At 45.7% G+C, this 19,891-nt stretch overlaps 1 protein-coding gene across 1 annotated transcript; it reads left to right on the top strand.

The window, feature by feature from the left end:
* On the top strand, positions 1-17,140 carry Gtf3c4 (general transcription factor IIIC, polypeptide 4, 90kDa; the record flags this gene model as incomplete). The annotated part of the gene is given in 5 exon segments (XM_005408381.2): positions 1-263; positions 5,346-7,163; positions 10,645-10,775; positions 14,106-14,194; positions 15,843-17,140. Coding segments are annotated over 5 exon segments (2,366 nt in total), but the record flags the coding sequence as incomplete, so codon positions are not given.
* Positions 17,141-19,891: the final 2,751 nt, after the last annotated feature.

Below are 19,891 nucleotides of genomic sequence, written 5' to 3' on the forward strand. Positions count from 1 at the left end.
GGAAGGAGCCGGCGGCGGACGCGGCCCCCGGGCCCAGCGCCGCGTTCCGCCTCATGGTGACCCGGCGCGAGCCGGCCGTGAGGCTGCAGTACGCGGTGAGCGGCCTGGAGCCGCTGGCCTGGTCGGAGGACCACCGCGTGTCGGTGTCCACCGCGCGCAGCATCGCCGTGCTGGAGCTCATCTGCGACGTGCACAACCCGGGCCAGGACCTGGTGATCCACCGCACCTCCGTGCCCGCCCCGCTCAGCAGCTGCCTGCTCAAGGTAGGTCCCGCGCGGGCGAGGCCGCGGCGCCGGCCCCCAGCCTTCCTCGCCCCGGCCGCGCTCGCTGCGCGGAGACTCCACCCCTGCTGCCCCAGCCGTCGCTCCTTTTGTGCGGGGCCTGCCTGCTCCCCAGGCCTCACCGAGCTGGCTTTGTGCGCTGTGCTGTCCCCTTCCCCCGCGTCGCGATTGCTTTGGAGAAGGAACGTTGCTCTGTGTTACGGCTTTACCTGTTCCAGCCGTTTCATTGTGAAAGACCCTCGCGCCTCACCTTGGGGTGCGAGGTAAATAGCGGCTCTTGGGTTTGTTTTTTAGGTTGGTTTCCCACGAGCTAAACGTCTTTGAGATGTAGAAGGAAAAAGGAAGCCGCTGGACACAAATATAACGCTTAACCCTCCAGGTCCAAGGTCTGTGAATTTAGGACCTTGCGCCTCATCTAACCTAAGTTTCCTAATCTCAGAACTTTAGGGTTTCTAAAGTTTCTCCGTTGCAGTACAATTTTCAAATTCAGTTTTTAGAAAGTGGTAAGATGGAACATCGTTCCTTTTAGTAGCTTAAAAGTAGAAAAACTTCCGCCTATCCTGGGTAGATGTTTATGCACATACAGTATGTGGTGGGTCGGAGTGTGGATTCATTCATCAGTGAATGCATAGGTGCTGGTCTTGGTTCTCTGAATAAACCGGTGGTACAGAAGAGCCTCTGACCTCATGGACTTACATTCTTTGATAAAGCGTGAACAAATAATCAGGCAGTGACAAGTGCTGTAAAGATGTGTGTCCACATACGGTTTTTTGCCCTCTTAACTCTGGACAGCTATTCTGAGTTGCCAGAGTGCTGAGAGCCCTCATCACTTTATCATATTCAAACACAATATGATGTTGAATTAAGTAATTGGGAAACTTGTATGACTAAGCCCCGTAAGATATTCTTTAATTACTTTGTGCTTTTTTTTTTTGGGTACTGAGAATAAACTCACGATCTTGTGCCTATTCCTGCCAGGCAGGCGTTGTGTCATTGAGCTATATTCCCAGCCCTCCCAAGATATTCTTGAAAAAGATATGAACTAATTGGTTCAAATACAAACAGATCACATAGACAGATACTGGCAATGCTGTGAATTGAGACATGCAAGGTGCAAGAGAGAAGAGGGTGTTTTAAAAGATGTATTGCCCTCCCCCAACAGAGCGGGTGTCTTCTGTTGAAAAGGAACTATTTCCATGGATGTTCATATGCACACCAGTGCAAAAATAATGATTTAACAGTAAGTTACAGCCGGGTATGGGGGTGCACAATTGCAATTCCAGCTCTTTGGAAGCTGAGGCAGGACGATCACTGAGTTTGAGACCAGCCTGGGCTATATCAGGAGTTCAAGACCAGTCTGAACTACATAGTGGCTTTGTGGAAACCAAAAGAAAAGAAAAAAAAAAAAAACAAAAGAAAAAAAAAGAGTAAGTTACAATTTTTCCTGTTATACTACTAATTTAGTACACGAGGGAACTGAACTGTATCCAGTTCCAAATTGATTGTGTAACCCTATTGGATTATACATTGTTATATCTTGAAGGAGACTTCCATAGTATCTCCATCTGCTACATTACATGGCTGTCATCTGTATTTGGAATCTCATTCCCTGCCCTCAGGGAGCTTACTGTCCACTTCAGATGAGCTTTCAGTTGCCAGATTTTTACTGAAAGCTTAACTCATAGTAGTATTAATAGTTAATTGGCAACACAATGATGCAGTTACATGATTGGTTTCAGGCAGGCCCCTGGAAACTGGACTTTTATGTGGTATGCTCCTCAGGCATCTGAGTTCTTGTTTTAATTTAACTAGTTTTGTGATAGAGTTAGAGAGGGGTGTAGCAGGGTGATTCAAGCATATTAACATGTTAGACATTACTACATAAAATCATCAGGCTTCCCTTCTGGTCACGATCTGTGCTATTTTCCATCATGTCACAAATTCTTCCTACAGTGAATGGGATGGAGAGTTGCTTGAGCTTCCATTTATTTTATCCTCTGCTACTGCTTTGGGTTACAAATTCTGTAAGTTTATGTTTGGTTCTACAGTAGCTTTTATTTGTAATAACTTTATCCTAGTCTAAAGATTATTGCCTATTTATAGTAGTATAGGATTTGGTGAACAATTTTTTATCTACCCTTCAATTGGAATACCATTTTGTATCTAGTCTGCATTTTACATACTTGTATTAGGTGTTACTAATAGTTGCTTAATCCTCAGAATATTAATACTCATCATCATAAATAATACTGAGCACGTTGCATATTCTAACTTACTTGACCTTCTTAATTCAGTGAGATATGTATTATCATTCTCTGACATAAATGAGGAAATTAAAAATTAAGGCCAGAAGGTGTAAGCAATTTGCACACAGTCATGGATCAAGTGTGTAACAGAGTCATTTGAACCCAGGTAAACTGGCTTTATAATACAGATTTTCAGTTATGATGCTTCATTATTTCTTGTTTCAAATTACATCTCCCCATACAGAGCTCACGACTTACTTTATTACCTCGCTAGCCACCTATACCTTATTTAGGTGGAATTTTCAGTCTGTGTGGCTCCAATAGGTCTATACTATAGCCATGAGACTACCTTAAATGCCTTTCAGAGATAAAATAGGCTGTCTAAAACACCATTTCCAGAATATTCTTTAAGATCATAAAGGGAAACAATTTCCCAAAAAGTTACACTTGAAAGTTTTATGGCCAACTTTGATTTTAAAAGTCCCTACAGAATTCCCCAGCCAAGGTATTTTGTGTGCTTCTATGACTTTCCTGGGAAGAATGAAGTGTAATGTCATTTCCTAAACTTATTTAAAGTATTAATTTAGGGGAGTAGTGTTTTGTGAGTTACTTTAGGAAAAGTTAGCTGACTCATTAACTTGGTGAGCAACTTTATATCCACCTTTCATTGTACTTGCCCATTATGATAGCAGACGGTTTTAGTAGAAAAGATTAGTCCAGTTATCATCCGCTAGTTTCTCATGATCGCTGGTATCTCACACACTGTTCGTTTGCTACTATGTTGAGGAATTTTATTGCTATTTAGGCTTAAGAATCTGTGTCTATTTACTATTTGGAGGATTTTTTTCTGTTTTTGCAGTACTAGGGATTGAACCCAGGGCCTTTGCGTGGAGCTACATCCCTAGGCCTTTTTTTTTTTTTTTTTGACAAGGCCTGACTAAGTTGATAAAGTATTTGTTCCACTCTGGCTTTCTGACTTATCTCAAGTCGCCTAAGCTTTCTTTAGATGTAGTTAGTGGTTCTGAGTTAACATTTTTCCAGGTTCTTTCTGTGTCCTGGAAAGTAATGTGCTTGAGAATTTAAACTCATTTAAAATGACTTTTTTGTTATATCCATGTATGAGTGTGTCTTATGCTTGAATTCCCTTTTAATTATACTGTACCGGGGCTGGGGATTTAGCTCAGCGGCAAAAGCGCCTGCCTGGCAAGCGCAAGGTCGTGAGTTCGGTTCCCAGTACCAGAGAAAAAAACCAAAAAAAAAAAAAAAATTATACTGTACCTTTCCAGTTTGAAAATCAGCTCCTATTAAAAAGGAGATTGACACTAAAAATAAATTGGAAGATTTTGCTTTTTTTTTTCTTCCTTTTTTTTTTCTTTTTTTAAAACTATTTCTTTAATGACAGTGGATCAAGTAGGGTCAAGTCCTTGCTTTACCACATAACAGAAACCATCTTTTGGTTGACCTCTGTCCTTTCTTTACTTTAACTTTCCCAGCTATTTTTTGTGGCTGTGGGTCACTGGCTTTTTAAAGTCATTTATGTCTCCTTCCCCTTTCATATCCCTTTAAAATCTCTCTAAAGGACTCACTCGCACACGGCGAGGCGCCAGTGATATGTGATGGACCTGGAGGAGGGAGATGAATGAAAGCTGGAATGACTGCTGAGGGCCTCATAGAGAGGGTTAGACCGCTAGGGTGGATGGGATTTAGACAGGCAAAGGAACCAGGAGAAGCAGGGGTGGGAATGTTCCGGGACCGAAAAGAGGGCCATCTCATTGGCACTGTCTTGCTCTGTTGCACAGTGTCCAATCTTTTGGCTTGCCACACTGAATAAAGAATTGTTTTGGACTGCATAGATCATTTTATGAAGTTATACAACCATACAAGTTTAATAATTACATAAGAGGGGCTGGGGATTTAGCTCAGCGGCACAGCGCCTGCCTGGCAAGCACAAGGTCGTGAGTTCGATTCCCGGTACCTGAAAGAAAAAAAAAAAAAAAAGAGAAAGGAATAATTACATAAGAAAATGTGCAAGTCTGTGTGGTCTTCATAGGCACATGTGTATGTAGGTTGAAATACCATTATTAGTAATCACTGTTTTACTCACAGGGTTGCTTAAGCACATGTAACATCCCTACATGTAACATCTGCACTATTCCACTGGCTGTGTGGCGGGCACAGGAAGCAGTTAGCACTGTACTGCCCCTTCCCTTACACAGCATTCCATTTTCACCTGTGAAGTCCACGCATGAACACTGTGCAGTTGACTCGTGAAAAATACCACCCCTCCAAAAAAAAAATCACATAGTAAAGTTAAAGGTGTACAATCCCCGCTGTCCAGGGCTACATGTGGCCTGCAGGCTATGCATTGGACATGGCTGCCCAAAAGCATCAGTAGGCAAAACAGTTTATGCTGGATCTCACTGTCATTTTTAATGAGATTGCAGAATGAAAAACCTAAAGCTGACGTTTGTAGTGCAGAGGTGTTATAAAAATCTCATTGAATCAAAGATGAATATAGGTACATATTTTCCTAAGTTTTTTACACCTTTACACTCTTGTGACTTAAGAATCAGCTACATCTCAGTTGTATATGTCAGAAAAATGTGGGAACCAAGATGTGGTTACTGACATTTATTCTAATCATTTAAACAAAACTGCTGTTTTCTTGTGTAAATACTCGCTTAGTCTTTAGACATGTACTCCATATTTTAAATGCATGCCATGATAAAAATTAACGAATTGATATAAAATTATTATATGTGCATTAGTTAATACAGATGGATATTTATCTTACCCTTTTTGTATCTCTCATTTCCAGGTTGGCTCAAAAACAGAAGTTGCAGAGTGCAAGGAGAAATTTGCCGCCTCTAAAGACCCTACCGTCAGCCAGACTTTCATGCTGGACAGGATGTTCAACCCTGAGGGGAAGGCTCTGCCCTCAATGCGAGGGTTCAAGTACACTAGCTGGTCTCCCATGGGCTGTGATGCGAATGGCAGATGCCTCCTGGCTGCTCTGACCATGGACAATCGCCTGACTGTCCAGGTGAACCTTAACAGACTCCAGTGGGTGCAGCTGGTGGATCTGACTGAGATTTATGGAGAGCGTCTTTATGAAACTAGTTACAGGCTCTCTAAAAATGAGGCCCCGGGGGGGAACCTTGGGGATTTTGCTGAGTTTCAGAGGAGACACAGCATGCAGACGCCGGTCAGGATGGAGTGGTCGGGCATCTGTACCACTCAGCAGGTCAAGCACAACAATGAGTGCCGGGATGTGGGCAGTGTGCTCCTGGCTGTCCTCTTTGAAAATGGCAATATCGCTGTGTGGCAGTTTCAGCTGCCATTTGTAGGAAAGGAGTCCATCTCTTCGTGCAACACGATTGAGTCAGGAATCAGCTCACCTAGTGTTTTGTTTTGGTGGGAATATGAGCACAACAATCGGAAAATGAGTGGCCTTATTGTAGGGAGTGCTTTTGGACCCGTAAAGATTCTCCCCGTCAACCTCAAGGCAGTCAAAGGCTACTTCACGCTAAGGCAGCCCGTTGTCTTGTGGAAAGAAATGGACCAGTTGCCTGTGCACAGCATCAAATGTGTGCCACTTTATCACCCTTACCAGAAGTGCAGCTGCAGCTTAGTGGTGGCTGCCAGGGGCTCGTATGTGTTCTGGTGTCTTCTGCTAATCTCCAAGGCAGGCCTGAATGTCCACAATTCCCACGTCACAGGCCTTCACTCGCTGCCCATTGTCTCCATGACTGCAGACAAACAGAATGGGACAGTGTATACTTGTTCCAGTGACGGGAAGGTGAGGCAGCTGATTCCCATTTTCACAGATGTGGCGTTAAAGTTCGAACACCAGCTGATTAAGCTCTCAGATGTGTTTGGCTCGGTGAGGACTCACGGGATCGCAGTGAGCCCCTGTGGAGCCTATCTGGCCATCATTACCACTGAGGGAATGGTCAACGGCCTCCATCCCGTTAACAAAAACTACCAGGTCCAGTTTGTCACTCTCAAAACCTTTGAAGAAGCAGCTGCTCAGCTTCTGGAATCTTCCGTTCAAAATCTCTTTAAGCAGGTAGATTTAATAGACCTAGTACGCTGGAAGATTTTAAAAGATAAACACATTCCTCAATTTTTACACGAGGCTTTGGAAAAGAAGATTGAGAGCAGTGGGGTCACCTATTTTTGGCGCTTTAAGCTTTTCCTCCTGAGGATTTTGTACCAGTCAATGCAAAAAACCCCGTCAGAAGCCTTGTGGAAACCCACCCATGAGGACTCGAAAATCCTGCTGGTTGACTCTCCTGGGACGGGCAATGCCGAGGAGGAACAGCAGGAAGAAGGTACTTCCTCCAAGCAGGTGAGCAAGCAAGAGAGGAGCAAGGAAGGTGATGCGGAGGAGCCAGCGGATGACTCGCTGCCCCCCTCAGGAGATTCAGGGAGTCGGGAGCCCATGGAGGAAAAACTCCTGGAGATCCAAGGAAAGATCGAGGCTGTGGAGATGCACCTGACGAGGGAGCACATGAAGCGCGTCCTCGGTGAAGTGTACCTGCACACCTGGATCACGGAGAACACCAGCATCCCCACCCGCGGGCTCTGCAACTTCCTGATGTCTGATGACGAGTACGACGACAGAACAGCGCGGGTAGGTGCTCAGTAACAGCCACCGCGACTGAAAAGTCTGCTTTCAGCTTTTGAGTTGGCTTTTTGAGAGGAGTGGGCGGGGTCTCACTATGTAGTGCAGGCTGACCTTGAACTCGCTTATGTAGTCCAGGCCTCAAACTCATGGTGATCCTCCTGCCTCGCCTCCCAAATGCTGAGATTGGGGCTGGGGATTTAGCTCAGCGGCAAAGCGCCTGCCTGGCAAGCGCAAGGTCGTGAGTTTGGTTCTCGGTACTGGAGAAAAAAATCAAAAAAAAAAAGAAAACCAAATGCTGAGATTACAGGTGTGTGCCGCTTTGAGTTGGCATTTTTAAAGTAATTGATAGGCATGAGTTGCAGGGGAATAAATAGGAAATATGGATTAAATGCAGAAGATGCATTGGTAGTACAAAGAATGTTCTGACATATCCTCTCATGTGGGGCTTTGACTGATAAGCAAGGTTTGCCAGATGAGATTTCCAGGCTGTAGATGAGCTCGAGGAGGCTGCATTCCTTTAGCAGAATAGCTTGAGGTAGGCACTGCAGTAGAAATACCACACTTTACACATATTCCCTATTTTATTTTATAGAAGTTTCATGTTGGGGCAGGGAGGGGAGTAGTTTTCTATTTGAAAAGGTTTGAGGAGGTCTGGTTTTGGTCAAGAAGAGTTTATAAGCAGAGTATGGTGCACTACTATAATCAAGAAGAGTTTATAAGCAGAGTATGGTGCACTACTATAATCCCCACACCCTGGGAGGCTGAGGCAGGAGAATCACAAGTTCAGGCCCAGCCTGGGCAACCTAGCAATTTAACAAGACTGCTTCAAAAAAAAAAAAAAAAAAAAAAAGTGAGAGATGTAACTTAGTGTGAAGGCCCTGGGTTCAATCCCCAGCACTGAAAGAAAATTTTTTTATTTTGAAAGAACAACTTAAAAAGGAGACATTATTATTCATGTCAGCTTTTTACAAAAACTGGGCATTGTCTTTATTTTTTGTAGTGGAACAGCCTTACAGTGTTGCCTACAATGTATCCATGGAATTCAAGGTCCCTGAGAGACTGGTAGAGTACCAAGCCTGGGGAATATGCGTACCCCACTGCTCCGCAAAGTTCCCAGTGTGCATTCTCATTGGAGGGCTCTGAGATTTGCTGCAGAGAAGAAACTGTTACCTTTGTCATCCAGACTTCTTGATCAGGGAAATGTTCTGCAAGCTTAAGTTGCCAAGATCCTGAAGAACTCCTGAAATATTCAAAACTACAAAAGGCCTCCCTTTTACTCTGAGGATTGATACTTACTGCCTAATGTCTTACTTAGAATATTAATTGAAAATAGTAAATTCATATATCTTCCTTCCCAGTGTGTGCATTTCTTGTTGGAAAGGTGTTTGTACACCACTAAAATTGTTGCTTGAGATGTTTGTAGTTGGGTTTTTATTGTTCCTTCTTTTTTGAGAGCTCTGTGGTCCAGGCTGGCCTTGAATTTGGGATCCCCTTCCTCACCCTTCAGAGGGCCGAGATTACAGCAGTGCGTCAGCATGCCTGGTTTAAAAGTCACCTTTGAAAGATGGTGTCCTTGTAGTCTCAGTTCTTTGGAGGAGCACAGTGTTGTGGTTTTCTTAGGATTATTATGAATCTGTGAGATAGTAACAAAAACACTGTAGAAAGTCAGTGACAGACTTTGTTCTTACTGGTTTTGAATTCTAGTCTGGATGCTGCATGAGTCTGAAAACGGTGTTTAACGTGGCTGTGTGACTCAGCAGGGCCAGTTTAGAAAATACAAAGATTGTATCCTGCCCCTTTGAGCTACGGAGTTCTGATTGAAGACAATGCATTTTATGTCCAAAACTCTTAACTGTATGAATGTGGTGACCTTTTTTAAGCTGGGATGGTGACTTACTAGGACAGCAGTTATAAATGATATCTGAGGCTCTCTGCGTGGCATGCTAGTATAGTTGCACTTCTCTACCCTTTCTCTTTTTTATTTTACCTAAAATAAAATTTGGAGACAGTATTTTCTCCTAACTGCTCCTACCCATGAGATGTTAATACCACACTTACATTGTGGTATTAACACAATATAGCGTGTGTTTGCTTATGTACTTTATATGTGTGTGTGTATATACTTCATATGTTTAAAAATTAAGAACTTTCCATTCCCCAAGAGGGACTGGCACCCCCATTAGGAATGCGTGAGTCAAACTGCACAGCTGAACTGCTTAGTCAAGGTTATCTGGAGCAAATAGAAGCAGCCCTTCCTTATGTGAAACAGGTGCATTTCTTACAGAGGAGTTCTGAGCTGGTGTTGTCCCAGTACCACCGTGAGGATGTTGGGCATCTCTGGAAAAGATGAGATAGGATGGTCATCCTTGTGAGGGGCCATATATAGGAATTTTCTCTTTGGCTTGGTTTTTTGTGGTGCTAGGGATCAAACCCAGGGCCTTGGGGATACTGGGCAAGTACTCTCCCACTGAGCTACACCCTGGCCCTAATTCCAAAGGCTAAAAATCCAAAAAGGTGAAAAGTTAATGGAGTTTATATTTGTAAAGTACATACATACAGGGTAAGTAAGATGGATGGCTCCCCAACTTCTGAGCCACTACAAAACCCTTTAAAGCTAAGTGAACTAATTTTAATGAGTTAATCCAAAATCTTGTAGAATCGTCCTTAAGAGGTTAAGCATAAGTGGATTCAGAACTTGGAAGGACACTGTCCACTAGTAAGAGAAGATGACCTTCCAGGCCTCATAGTGACAGAGTCAATGGGTGTCTGTTTTTTTTCAGCAAAATAATGAAATAGGTGTTTTTCAGACTTTGATTTTTAAGGAGTATGTTATTCAGAAACAAAGCAGAGAAAAGCACAGCCAAAGCAGGAACAGAGCCTGGAGCCTTGCGCCATCGCCTTTCTTAGTGCCCACCTTGCCCTCCCGGGTGGGTTGTGCCGTGCCTTTGCAGTGGGGTCCACAGCCCTGGTCCAGGCTGCGGGGCGGTGTCATCGTCATAGATCTGTGAGACACCAGAGGGGGAAGTTGTTTTTTCAGACCTGGTTATTTACTTAATTTCTTAAAAACTGGTTGTTGGATAGTGCCACAGAGTTTGCAGTATTCCAGTAATATTTTGCTTCTAATGATTATGAATTTCCTTCTTAACGACAAAACATTAAAAGTAATAAATGCTTGCTTCTCACAGAACTGTGTTCTCAAGCAACTAAAACAAGGTGTGCAATAAAAGTTTGAGTTTTCAGAACAAGTTTTCTCTTAGTAGTTCAAGTTCACCCTCCTGCCACCAGTCCCCGAATGCATCTGCACCACTCAGCTCATCCATACAGGTTGTGGGCTTGCTCCATCCAACAGCAGGCTGGCCCATGTGGAGACAGGTGCATGTCTCCTGTCCCTGTCCAGCCCTGCTTGGTTTCTGTCTTGTCCTTGTGGTAGGCTTTGCTTCAGGGAACGCTGCACATCCTCACCTTGCTGACTGCTGTGTCTCACCAGGTGCTGATCGGACATATCTCCAAGAAGATGAACAAGCAGACTTTCCCTGAGCACTGTAGCTTGTGTAAGGAGATCTTGCCGTTCACAGATCGCAAACAGGCCGTCTGCTCCAATGGGCACATTTGGCTCCGGTAAGCCATCCTAAGGCTCCTTGCTCACGTTTCAGCTTCGGGTAGCGCACTCGCTGAAGAGTGTGTGTCTCGGGGATGTGTCACCCATGCTGTACCCTAGAGAAAATCTGCTGCCCTGAAGCCTTGTGGCTTCTCTTCATCAGTCTGGCTGGAGCAGGACAACCGTTCAGGACAGAGTTAAGGCTCTTGTGCCGGGGTTGCTGTGTTTACTTTGGTTACATTGTTTTCCTTTGAAGCAATACATTTTTAGATTATTACAAAATCATATCTGTTGAAGTTAGGAAGCTTGCATGTATACGTACCCATTTTCTTATATGTTCAATTTCATAATAAAAGGCTTAGTCCTCTTCCCCTTATCTCCTTCGTCTCGCCTTAGAGGTAACCCTGGTGTGTCCTCACTTTACCAGACCTGTGAGAGGTTCCTCCCTGAGGAACTTTATCACTTGCTTCCCAGGCCATGGTACTTCTGGTTTGCTCCTGCCTGGACACCATTCCCTGCTGCTCCTGCATCTTACCCTGGCGGCCTGCTTTGGACTGTGTCAGCATTCTCCCCTGGTGGTCACGTGGTATCTGCAGTCAGGAACCTGTGTCTGCCCGTAGTGCAGATCTGCATGGCTAGCCACTTGTTGCTGTCTCTGGCTGTTCTCAGGCCTTCCGCATGGAATCCAGCCCTTTCCCCTACTTGCAGCTCTTCGGCCTCTCACCCTGATGACCATAGCTGTCTTACTCTGCTGCCTCCTCCATTCCTGCCCCTCCACTTCATTCTCAGTGTGCTCATGATTGTGACCCTATCCAGACTTCGTTAGCTCCTGTACCTTCTGCTCAGAACTCTCCAGTGGCTCCCCACTTCCGATGAGTAAAAGCTAAAGTCTTCTCCATGGCCTACACGACCGTATACAGCTTGGGTCCCCTCTTCTCCTTGCCCTCACTCGGAGCTCCTCCGTGGTTGTCCTCCTTGCTTGTGTGTTCCAGGCCTTGTTTCTCAGTACTGAGGTGCCCTCCCGCTGCAGGACGCCCATGCTGGCCAGTTGTCCCTAGGTGCTCTTCCAGCAGGTAGCCCTGTGGCTTCCTCTGATGCCACTTTCTCCTGTACCCTTCCTGGCCGCAGTACCTATGTTGTAACACCCTGCAGGTATCTCCCCCTTCCCAACACTCTGCATCCCTCTGCCTTGCTTTATTTTCTCCTTAACATTGGTTAGTACATTTTTTGCCTTTTCTTTTTCTCTGTCCTCTGGAATAGGACTTACATGAGGATAGGGACTTTTGGGTATTGTTCACAGCTACTTCTAGAACAATGTGTAGGGCATGGTAGGTACTCTGTACAATTTTTAAATTTACTTTCAACTGAAACGTGACTGTGCTGCATGTACCATCTTAATAACCAGCCAGGTCTCTTTTTATCAAAATACCATGGATATTTTTGAACATTAGTGCAAAGATCCCATTCTTACTGACTGTAGAGTTTTCCACCATGTGGATGCTGCGTGACTTATTTCCTTATTGGTGGGTGTTTAGGTTTTTTTCTAATTTGACTGTTTAACCTTGTTTTAAGAAGGAAGAATAGGAAACAAGATTAGATTTCAGGTTTTTAGTAACATTTGTTGAGCGCTATCAGCATGCCGAGTACAGGCTCAGCAGTATACACACACGTGGTAAGTTGCTGTGTCCTTATAGTAACTGCACACGGAAGGCACTGATGACTTCAGCTTTACAGATGAAGAACTGGAAGCTGAGGTATTAAAAGAGTTTTCCCAGGGCTAGGGATGTAGCTCAGCAGTAGAGTATTTGCCTAATATGCGTGAGGTCCTGGGTTCAGACCCCAGCATGGTAAAAAAGGCATTTGCCCAAAGTCACCCCAGTGGTTTGTGACAGAGCTCAGAGACTGGCATTGTGGCTACAGCGTCCATGTGTGTAACCACTGCACGTTCACGCCTCCCTGATGGCTTCTTCCACAAAATCTTACCTCTATTTTGCTGGCTAAAATTAGTGCCAAAAATACCTTGATGATTTCTCTGAGAATGGGTGCTCACTATCTCCCCAAGGGGACCCTGTGGCCCCAAGTCTTTGCTCAAAGGGAAGCTGCTTCAAGCTCCTTCCCCTCACCTCGCCCTTCTAGTGTTTTCCACCCCTTTGCTCCTCAGTTGAAAACTGCTGCTGAGGAAATCTTCTGGCCGGCCCCATGTCACTGCGTCCCACGTGCCTCACCTGCCTGGTCCCAGTGGTGGGTGCGTGGTTACCTTGGACAAATTGAACCTGCGGATATTTACTACTTTCGCTTCTCTTTTTGCACCATTAATTTCATCTTCAGTAACCTTTAGGATTACTTATAAGAACTGTCATGCCAGACAGTATAAGGAGACTGGTGACCTGGTTGGTAAAGAATTCACCAGTAGACAAGGACATATTTAGATCACCGAGCACACTGTCAAAAGGATGAGTTCCCAAGAGGATCGTGCAGTCAGGGTGGGAGGGTGTGGTTTTGTAAGGGAATGAAGAGGTGGGGAGGGGTCCGAGTTGGCAGATGGAGATACCTTAGAACCTCATTTTCCAGGGTGTCCTGCTCCTTGTTAATTTTTTGGGAACACCTGTATTGTAATTAAAGTTGTACATCAAAGTTGCTAATTCTCAAGGCCCCTTGATTAGGCCTCGAAAAAGGCTCGTCAGACTTAGATAAGAGTATCTGTATGCTTTAACCTGTTTGGGAAAAATGTTACCTCTCAGAGGAAGAAAGGATGGCTTTTGTATTGACTTTCATCTTGTGCTATTTTTAGTCCTCGTTAGTACAGTGCATTTTGACTGTCTAGTACATGCTGGGCTGTAGTGCGTTTTCAAAGAAGTTTAGGGACTGAGAATTTTAACCTTCTTGTCAGTATCAGAATGATTTCCAGTATAGTACATGATGCGGGCTGAGGGTGTAGCTCAGTGGGAGCACGGTCGCCCACCATGCAGTAGGCCTTGGATTCAGTCCCCAGCACTGCCCCCACCCAAAGAAAGTCAATATAACATAGGATCGGGTTTTTTAAAATATATATTAAGAACTCAAAATGGGCAGTAGGGACAGACTGAATTCTTTCCCCTTGCTACCATCACAAAGAAGCTGCAGTGACTTTAGAAGCTTTGCATCTTTTTGCTTAGTCACATGACATAGCCACTCCCCTCTACTAGGTGTGTGGCAGAGTGGGTTTGTCTGGCATGGAAGGTCGGTGGGAGTTGCTGCTGCGGGGTGAATCACTGTCCACAGTGGAGCTACTCTCAGCGCCTGCTGCTTTCCTGTGTCGGCAGAGCTCCAACAAGCCCTCTCCCTTGACAGCACAATCTGTCTTCTTTCAGGTGCTTTCTAACCTACCAGTCCTGTCAGAGCTTGATATACAGAAGGTGTTTGCTTCACGACAGCATTGCCCGGCACCCGGCTCCGGAAGGTGAGCACTTCCAGGCTGTGGCCAGGACCGGTCCACACTGCTGAGCATCCCGCTGTGGGGTGGAGCAGGCTTCTGTCCCTCTGCACAGTGCCGTCGTGAAGGCAGAACTAGTTAAAGCGGTCACTGGACTGTGTCGTGTTGAACTGCATATCTATAGTGGTGCGTGAGGGAAGGGGCCTGCTTTGCCCGCCTGCCACTGCAGACAGAGTATTCCTCCTAGGCAGTGTCAGGACTTGCTGCAGGCGGCTATGTATCTCCCAGACAGCCTTGCACAGGGCGTCATGTACAAAGGCAGCAGTGCTCCAGCCATGTGACGTGCCCTTGGGCCACTCTTCTGGTAGCGGTGATGGCCTGCCTCTTGCTTGATCTGTGTCCTCTCTGCTGATGACCCTGCTGACGAAGTGCACGTATCTGTTTCTGAGAGGACTGGGTGGAAATAAGATCATTCGGGTGGGCAAGGGTTAGAGTCGAATAGCTGCAAGAATATCAGTTTCTGACCTGAGTTTCATTAACCTCACACACACTGACCAGATAAGCTAACTGGACACAAGCATATAGGGTTATTCCTGTTTGGGGAGCACTCATGGTCTCCAGGAGCAGAAACCAAGCATAAAGTTTTGCACGTAAAGCTGAATCCTTAGTCTTCACTTTTGCTCTAAACTGGCCGAAGCTCTAACTCTCAGAAGTTGGTTTGTTACCAACTCTTCATTGAAACTGCAGTCATACAAAGAGCTACACAGAAGAATGTAATGAACCTGTTTCCCCGTCACTCAGCTTTGGAGATGTGCTGCTCACAGCCTTTGCTGCTGTCTCACCAACCCTTCCTCTTGGCCATTTACCTTATTTTTAATTCCCTTTCTGGGGATTGAACCCAGGACCTTCACACTGAACTACATCCCCAGCCCCATCTACCCACCTATCTGTCTGTCTGTCTGCTACTTACGTTTTGAGATCGGGTCTAAGTTTCGAAGTTGCTCAGGCCGGGCTCAAACTTGTCATTCACCTACCTCAGCCTCCCAGAGGGCTAGGATTATAGGTATCCACCACCACACCCAGTTTTGTGGACTAACTTCAAAACACATTTTTGAGAACTTTTAAATTAGGCACTGTCAGAATTGATGTAGTATTTAGGCAGGAAATCTGGAGAAGATTGAAATTTAAAACCAAGCCATCTGTTTTGAATTGAGCCACTTACAGCTTTGGGGGAGAATGAAGAACTCTTGGATCCAGGGGGAGTATTGGGGTCAAGCAGAGCATTTCACAGACAGGGAGGGGGTGCAGACGGGGGGCAGGGGTGGCTCACCATTGGCACATTGCTAAGACTCCGCATAAAGACATTGCTGTTGCTGCCATTTTTAGAGAGGACTGTCTTGGGATAAGTGTAGTCTGTCCTTTAACTGGCACGGAGTGAGCTTTGTGGTGTGTTCCTTACCCTTATTCCCACACTGCTCACATGCGTAGCTTTGGAACCCACGGATGTTCCAGCCTTGTTTCACGTGTTGGACCCTGCAGCCCAGAGGGCAGAAGAGCTCTGCCCAGAGACCCAGAGCTGAGCCGGGACGGCCTCCTGAGGCTCCAGGGCCGTGCACAGCCTGTCTGCCGGCCCTCTCAGAGGCTGCTGCTGGATGCCACTTGTCTTTCTTTGCAGATCCTGACTGGATTAAGAGGCTGCTGCAAAGCCCGTGCCCGTTTTGTGACTCTCCTGTCTTCTGAGTGGCTGTGGTGGAGGAGGGAAGGGCGTGAGCTCCCTGGAGAATGCCCTGCAGCCTGAAGAGTGGGTGCGAGAGGAAGCCTGGCCCTCGCCGGAAGAGATGCTCTCGTGACTGTGAGGAGGGCCTCCCGGGAGCTCAGTGTTCAAGTGCCCATGCCATCGCCAGGGACTAAAGGATATCTTTTTATATGACCGGATGCAGAGGGTTTGAGTCGTTTTGAGATGAACCTTAGTCCCCAGCCCCTTACCCAATGAAGAACGCTTATTTTTCAAGTGTCTTGATGGAAACAGTTTGAACAAAAGGAATGTCCTGTCATTTCTAGGAACATAATGGTCTCTTCTCGGGAGTTTGTGTACGGACCTTCTGGATCAAGTGAGGCTTCAATCCTTGCTTTGGTCTGGGCCTGCCTTGTGCTCCAGAGAGCTGAATTGCCCGACACGTGGTGTTGCTTGTACCAGCAGATGCTCGTTCATCTAAAACCATGTGTGGCTGGTGTTTTGCTCTCAGTGAATAGCTACAGATCTGTACCCCATTGACTCTTTATTTTTCATGCATATAGAAAATGTTTTCCTAAAACTATATTTTTAAGATGTTGAAGCCAAGACTAAAGTCAGTTTTAATGTATCAGATAGTCAGGTGACTATGAGAAGTTAATGACTGTGACTTATTTTTCTCTTCTGTGTCATCAGGTTTCCTGATCCAGCTCCTAAATGTGTATAAAGATGTCCAGTGCTCCATTTCACCCCATCATGGCCCTGCTTCAGACTTAATTGTGGTAACCTAGATAATTTGTGTAAAGAAGAAAAAATGTTTTCCTTTTAGTATGAAATTGAAACTTGAGTATTTTTAATGTCAGCATTCTCAGGTGTCACACTGAGCGTCTCGGCCAGGGACTTTGGAGAGAGGCAGGGAGCTAGGAAGTAGAGCCCCTGAGCCTGGTGTACCAGCACCTGCGGTGCGGTTGAGCAGAGCCTAGTGATTTGTCTCAGCAGGGACTTTGGTATTTGGAATACATGTCTTTCCCTGCGGGCTATGAAGAGGAGACATCAGACATCAATTTTTGATTAGTCCCTCTTAAATCCTAAAATAAGACATTCTGGAATTACAGTGACTCTGGATTTTAAAAGTATGTGTCCAAGGGATTGGTGCTAACTAACTGAACTGTAATGTACACCTTTTGAAATGTTGTATATTTCTGGAAAGTTGGATGGAAAATACAAAAACTGAAATGTTATACTCTTTTCTTTTTTAAGACAGGGTCTGGCTCTGTAATTCAGGCTGGCCTCAAACTCACAGCAGTCCTCCTGTCTCAGCCTCCTGAGTGCTGGGATTACAGGTGTGTGCCACCACACCTGCCTCATACTCATATTTCATGCTATCTTTTTGCCTTTATTCTGACATGATTTCTTCCTTTTTTATTTCGTATTCTTTTTTTGTTTGTATATTTTCCGGTACCGGGAATCGAACTCACCACCTCGCACTTGACAGGCAGGTTCTGTGCTGCTGAGCTAAATCCCCAGCCCCTTATTTCATATTCGTAGTGAAAGACACTTGGTCCTCATTTCAAAACAATATCTTGCGATTTGGAGACCACTGTAAGAGAGGCACGCACCGCAGGTCACAGTCTACACCATGCCACGCTCCCCCACTGCTTCTGTGTACTTGAGATGAGCCCCCAAAGCCACTTCCAGACACTGATCTGCAATGTCTTGTTCTGTTCAAATTATTTTATCTCCTGTCTATATATCTGCTGGTGTCGTTTGCTTGTTTTCCTCATTTTGGGGGTAATTTCAAGGAAGTATTTCTCTGGACTTCAGGGGCCAGCATGGTAAGTTGGTTTTCAGGAAATGGAACCAGGCAGCAGTGAAGTCATAAGTGACACAGCTGAGCACATTGCGTAGCTGAAGTCACGGTGCCTGCAGCGTTTTGCACGGTTCCACGAATGACCGCAGAGATTGGAATCAGGTCAAGGAACTGTTGCATCTTTACTAATCATGGCATGCTTAATTTCACTTCTTTGTTCCAAATCAGAATCTGCAGGAGCTTGTTCTTACCGCTGTTTAAAACTTACGTTACGTTTTCATTTAAAGCAGTTGTGCATTTTTGATAAAATTGAACTGTGAGCGAGTAACCAAAAAGGATGTCTGCGCTTACGTGTGTCTGTGAGAGTACACACAGGGCCGCTGTGGTGCTGGGACGCGGGCTTCTCGGGGGCGGGGCTTGGCCTGGTGGCGTTCTCAGCGCTCGGAAATGCAGCCGCGGTGTCTGCCACCCTGTGCCCGCCCAGGAGGCGGGTCCTTAGAGCTGGGCCAGTGGGAGGAAGCATTTGGGCCTTGGCAGCCTCACACACAGTGTGCTTCAGACTTGCTCCGAGGGTCAGTGCGCCCGCCCTTAGTGTAGATCAGTGCAACCTTGGGGAAGTGCCAGTGATGCTGGAACTTTCTAATCGCCTTTTCCACTTGAAACTTAGCACACCCTCAGCTTCCCAAGTTTTACCTGTCTGGTGGATTTCAAGTTGATTTCATCTGTAATAACTGTTTCAGGAATGGGAGAAATAGTAGAAGCGACGTGGCTGCCTTGCATTTAAAGTGTGGGAACAGAGACTGTATACAGTCAGACCTTTCAGGCTACGACTCTGTTGCCTTTCAAAAGTCTGATTTCCATATGTGTATCACATCTTCTCTGCCTGCGGTTAATTTGTTCCCATTATTCTAGATAAGGAATTGATAGCTTGTTATGCTTGATATTCATGCTGAAATCCTCATGTGTCCACCACCCAGACTTCAAGTAATCTCTGCCTACTATTATATCTGCCAAAACCACCAATTATTTTTCAGTGTCAGGAGTTATTAGGACCACTGGCAAAGCTCGGGGTTGAATGTGACGTTTTTCTGTTTCTGCCTCTTAAGAAGGTTTGAGAATATTTATATTGCAGTATGTATGTCGGACCGATAGGCAAGTTTTAATGGGGTTAAAGAATGTTAGAAGATCATAGATTAAGTATGAAAATATATCTGGTTTTAATTACAGTGGTAGCAAATAAGCAAAAGGGAGCAGTGTTTATTGGGGCTCTTTTTTCTTTGTCTTTTTGAGACAGGATCTTGATATGCAGTTCAGGCTGGCCTTGAGCTCACTTTGTAGCCCAGGCTGGTCTCGAACATGCAACGATCCTCCTGCCTCAGCCTCCCGAGTGCCAGATTGCAGGTGTGCGACACCATACCCGGCTTTGGTGTTCGTTAAGAGGAGCACAGTGGTGGTGTGAGCGCCTGGCAGCCACAGAGCTGCTCGCAGCTGCATGCGTTGCTGTGAGTGGACTCGGAGTCCTGTCAGTAGGAGAAGCTGTTGACTAATACCATCGCCTTCTCCAGGTGATGGTGTTAGTTGTTAGCAGGCTGTGAGTTGTTTCTGGCTTCCTTTCCACAATACTTGCCCTGACAGAGTGTGTATGCAGTAACTCTGGGTTGGACATCGCAGGCTAATGGGCGGGTGCTGGATTTTAGCTTGGTACCACCCATCAGCCTGCGCCAAGCGGTGTTGTTCTTCCCAAACAAAGTTGTGGTTAAAGCTCGGGCTGATACCCAGCGTTCGCACAGGCAGCAGCTAGCCAGGCAGAGCAGCAAACCTCTAATAACGAAGGTGTCACAGACTGTCTTGACTCTCCACGACCCACTGCCCTGGCTGTGTTGGGATCTAGCAATCCGAGGAGACCAGGGCCGCTCAGGAACCTATCCAGGTTGGCAGATGTGGACCACGCCTCTAAAGAATCTAGCTGAAGCAGACTGTTTCTATTTTAGTTATTGATGAAAGCGTCAGTGACACCCTTGAGCAGGTTGTCCATGTCTCCAGGCTCTCATGGTGATTAGGCTGAACTGTTCTTGCTTGAAGCCAAGAGATTTCTGAAGCTAATATCTGCCTTACCGCGCTGACATGGTGTCTGAATGCAGAGCATGTGAAATTTATCCGTAGACAGAAGGGAGCAGGCTGC

The sequence above is a fragment of the Chinchilla lanigera genome, unplaced genomic scaffold (genome assembly GCF_000276665.1).
Source record: "Chinchilla lanigera isolate Chin_1 unplaced genomic scaffold, ChiLan1.0 scaffold00112, whole genome shotgun sequence".
Classification (NCBI taxonomy): Eukaryota; Metazoa; Chordata; class Mammalia; order Rodentia; family Chinchillidae; genus Chinchilla; species Chinchilla lanigera.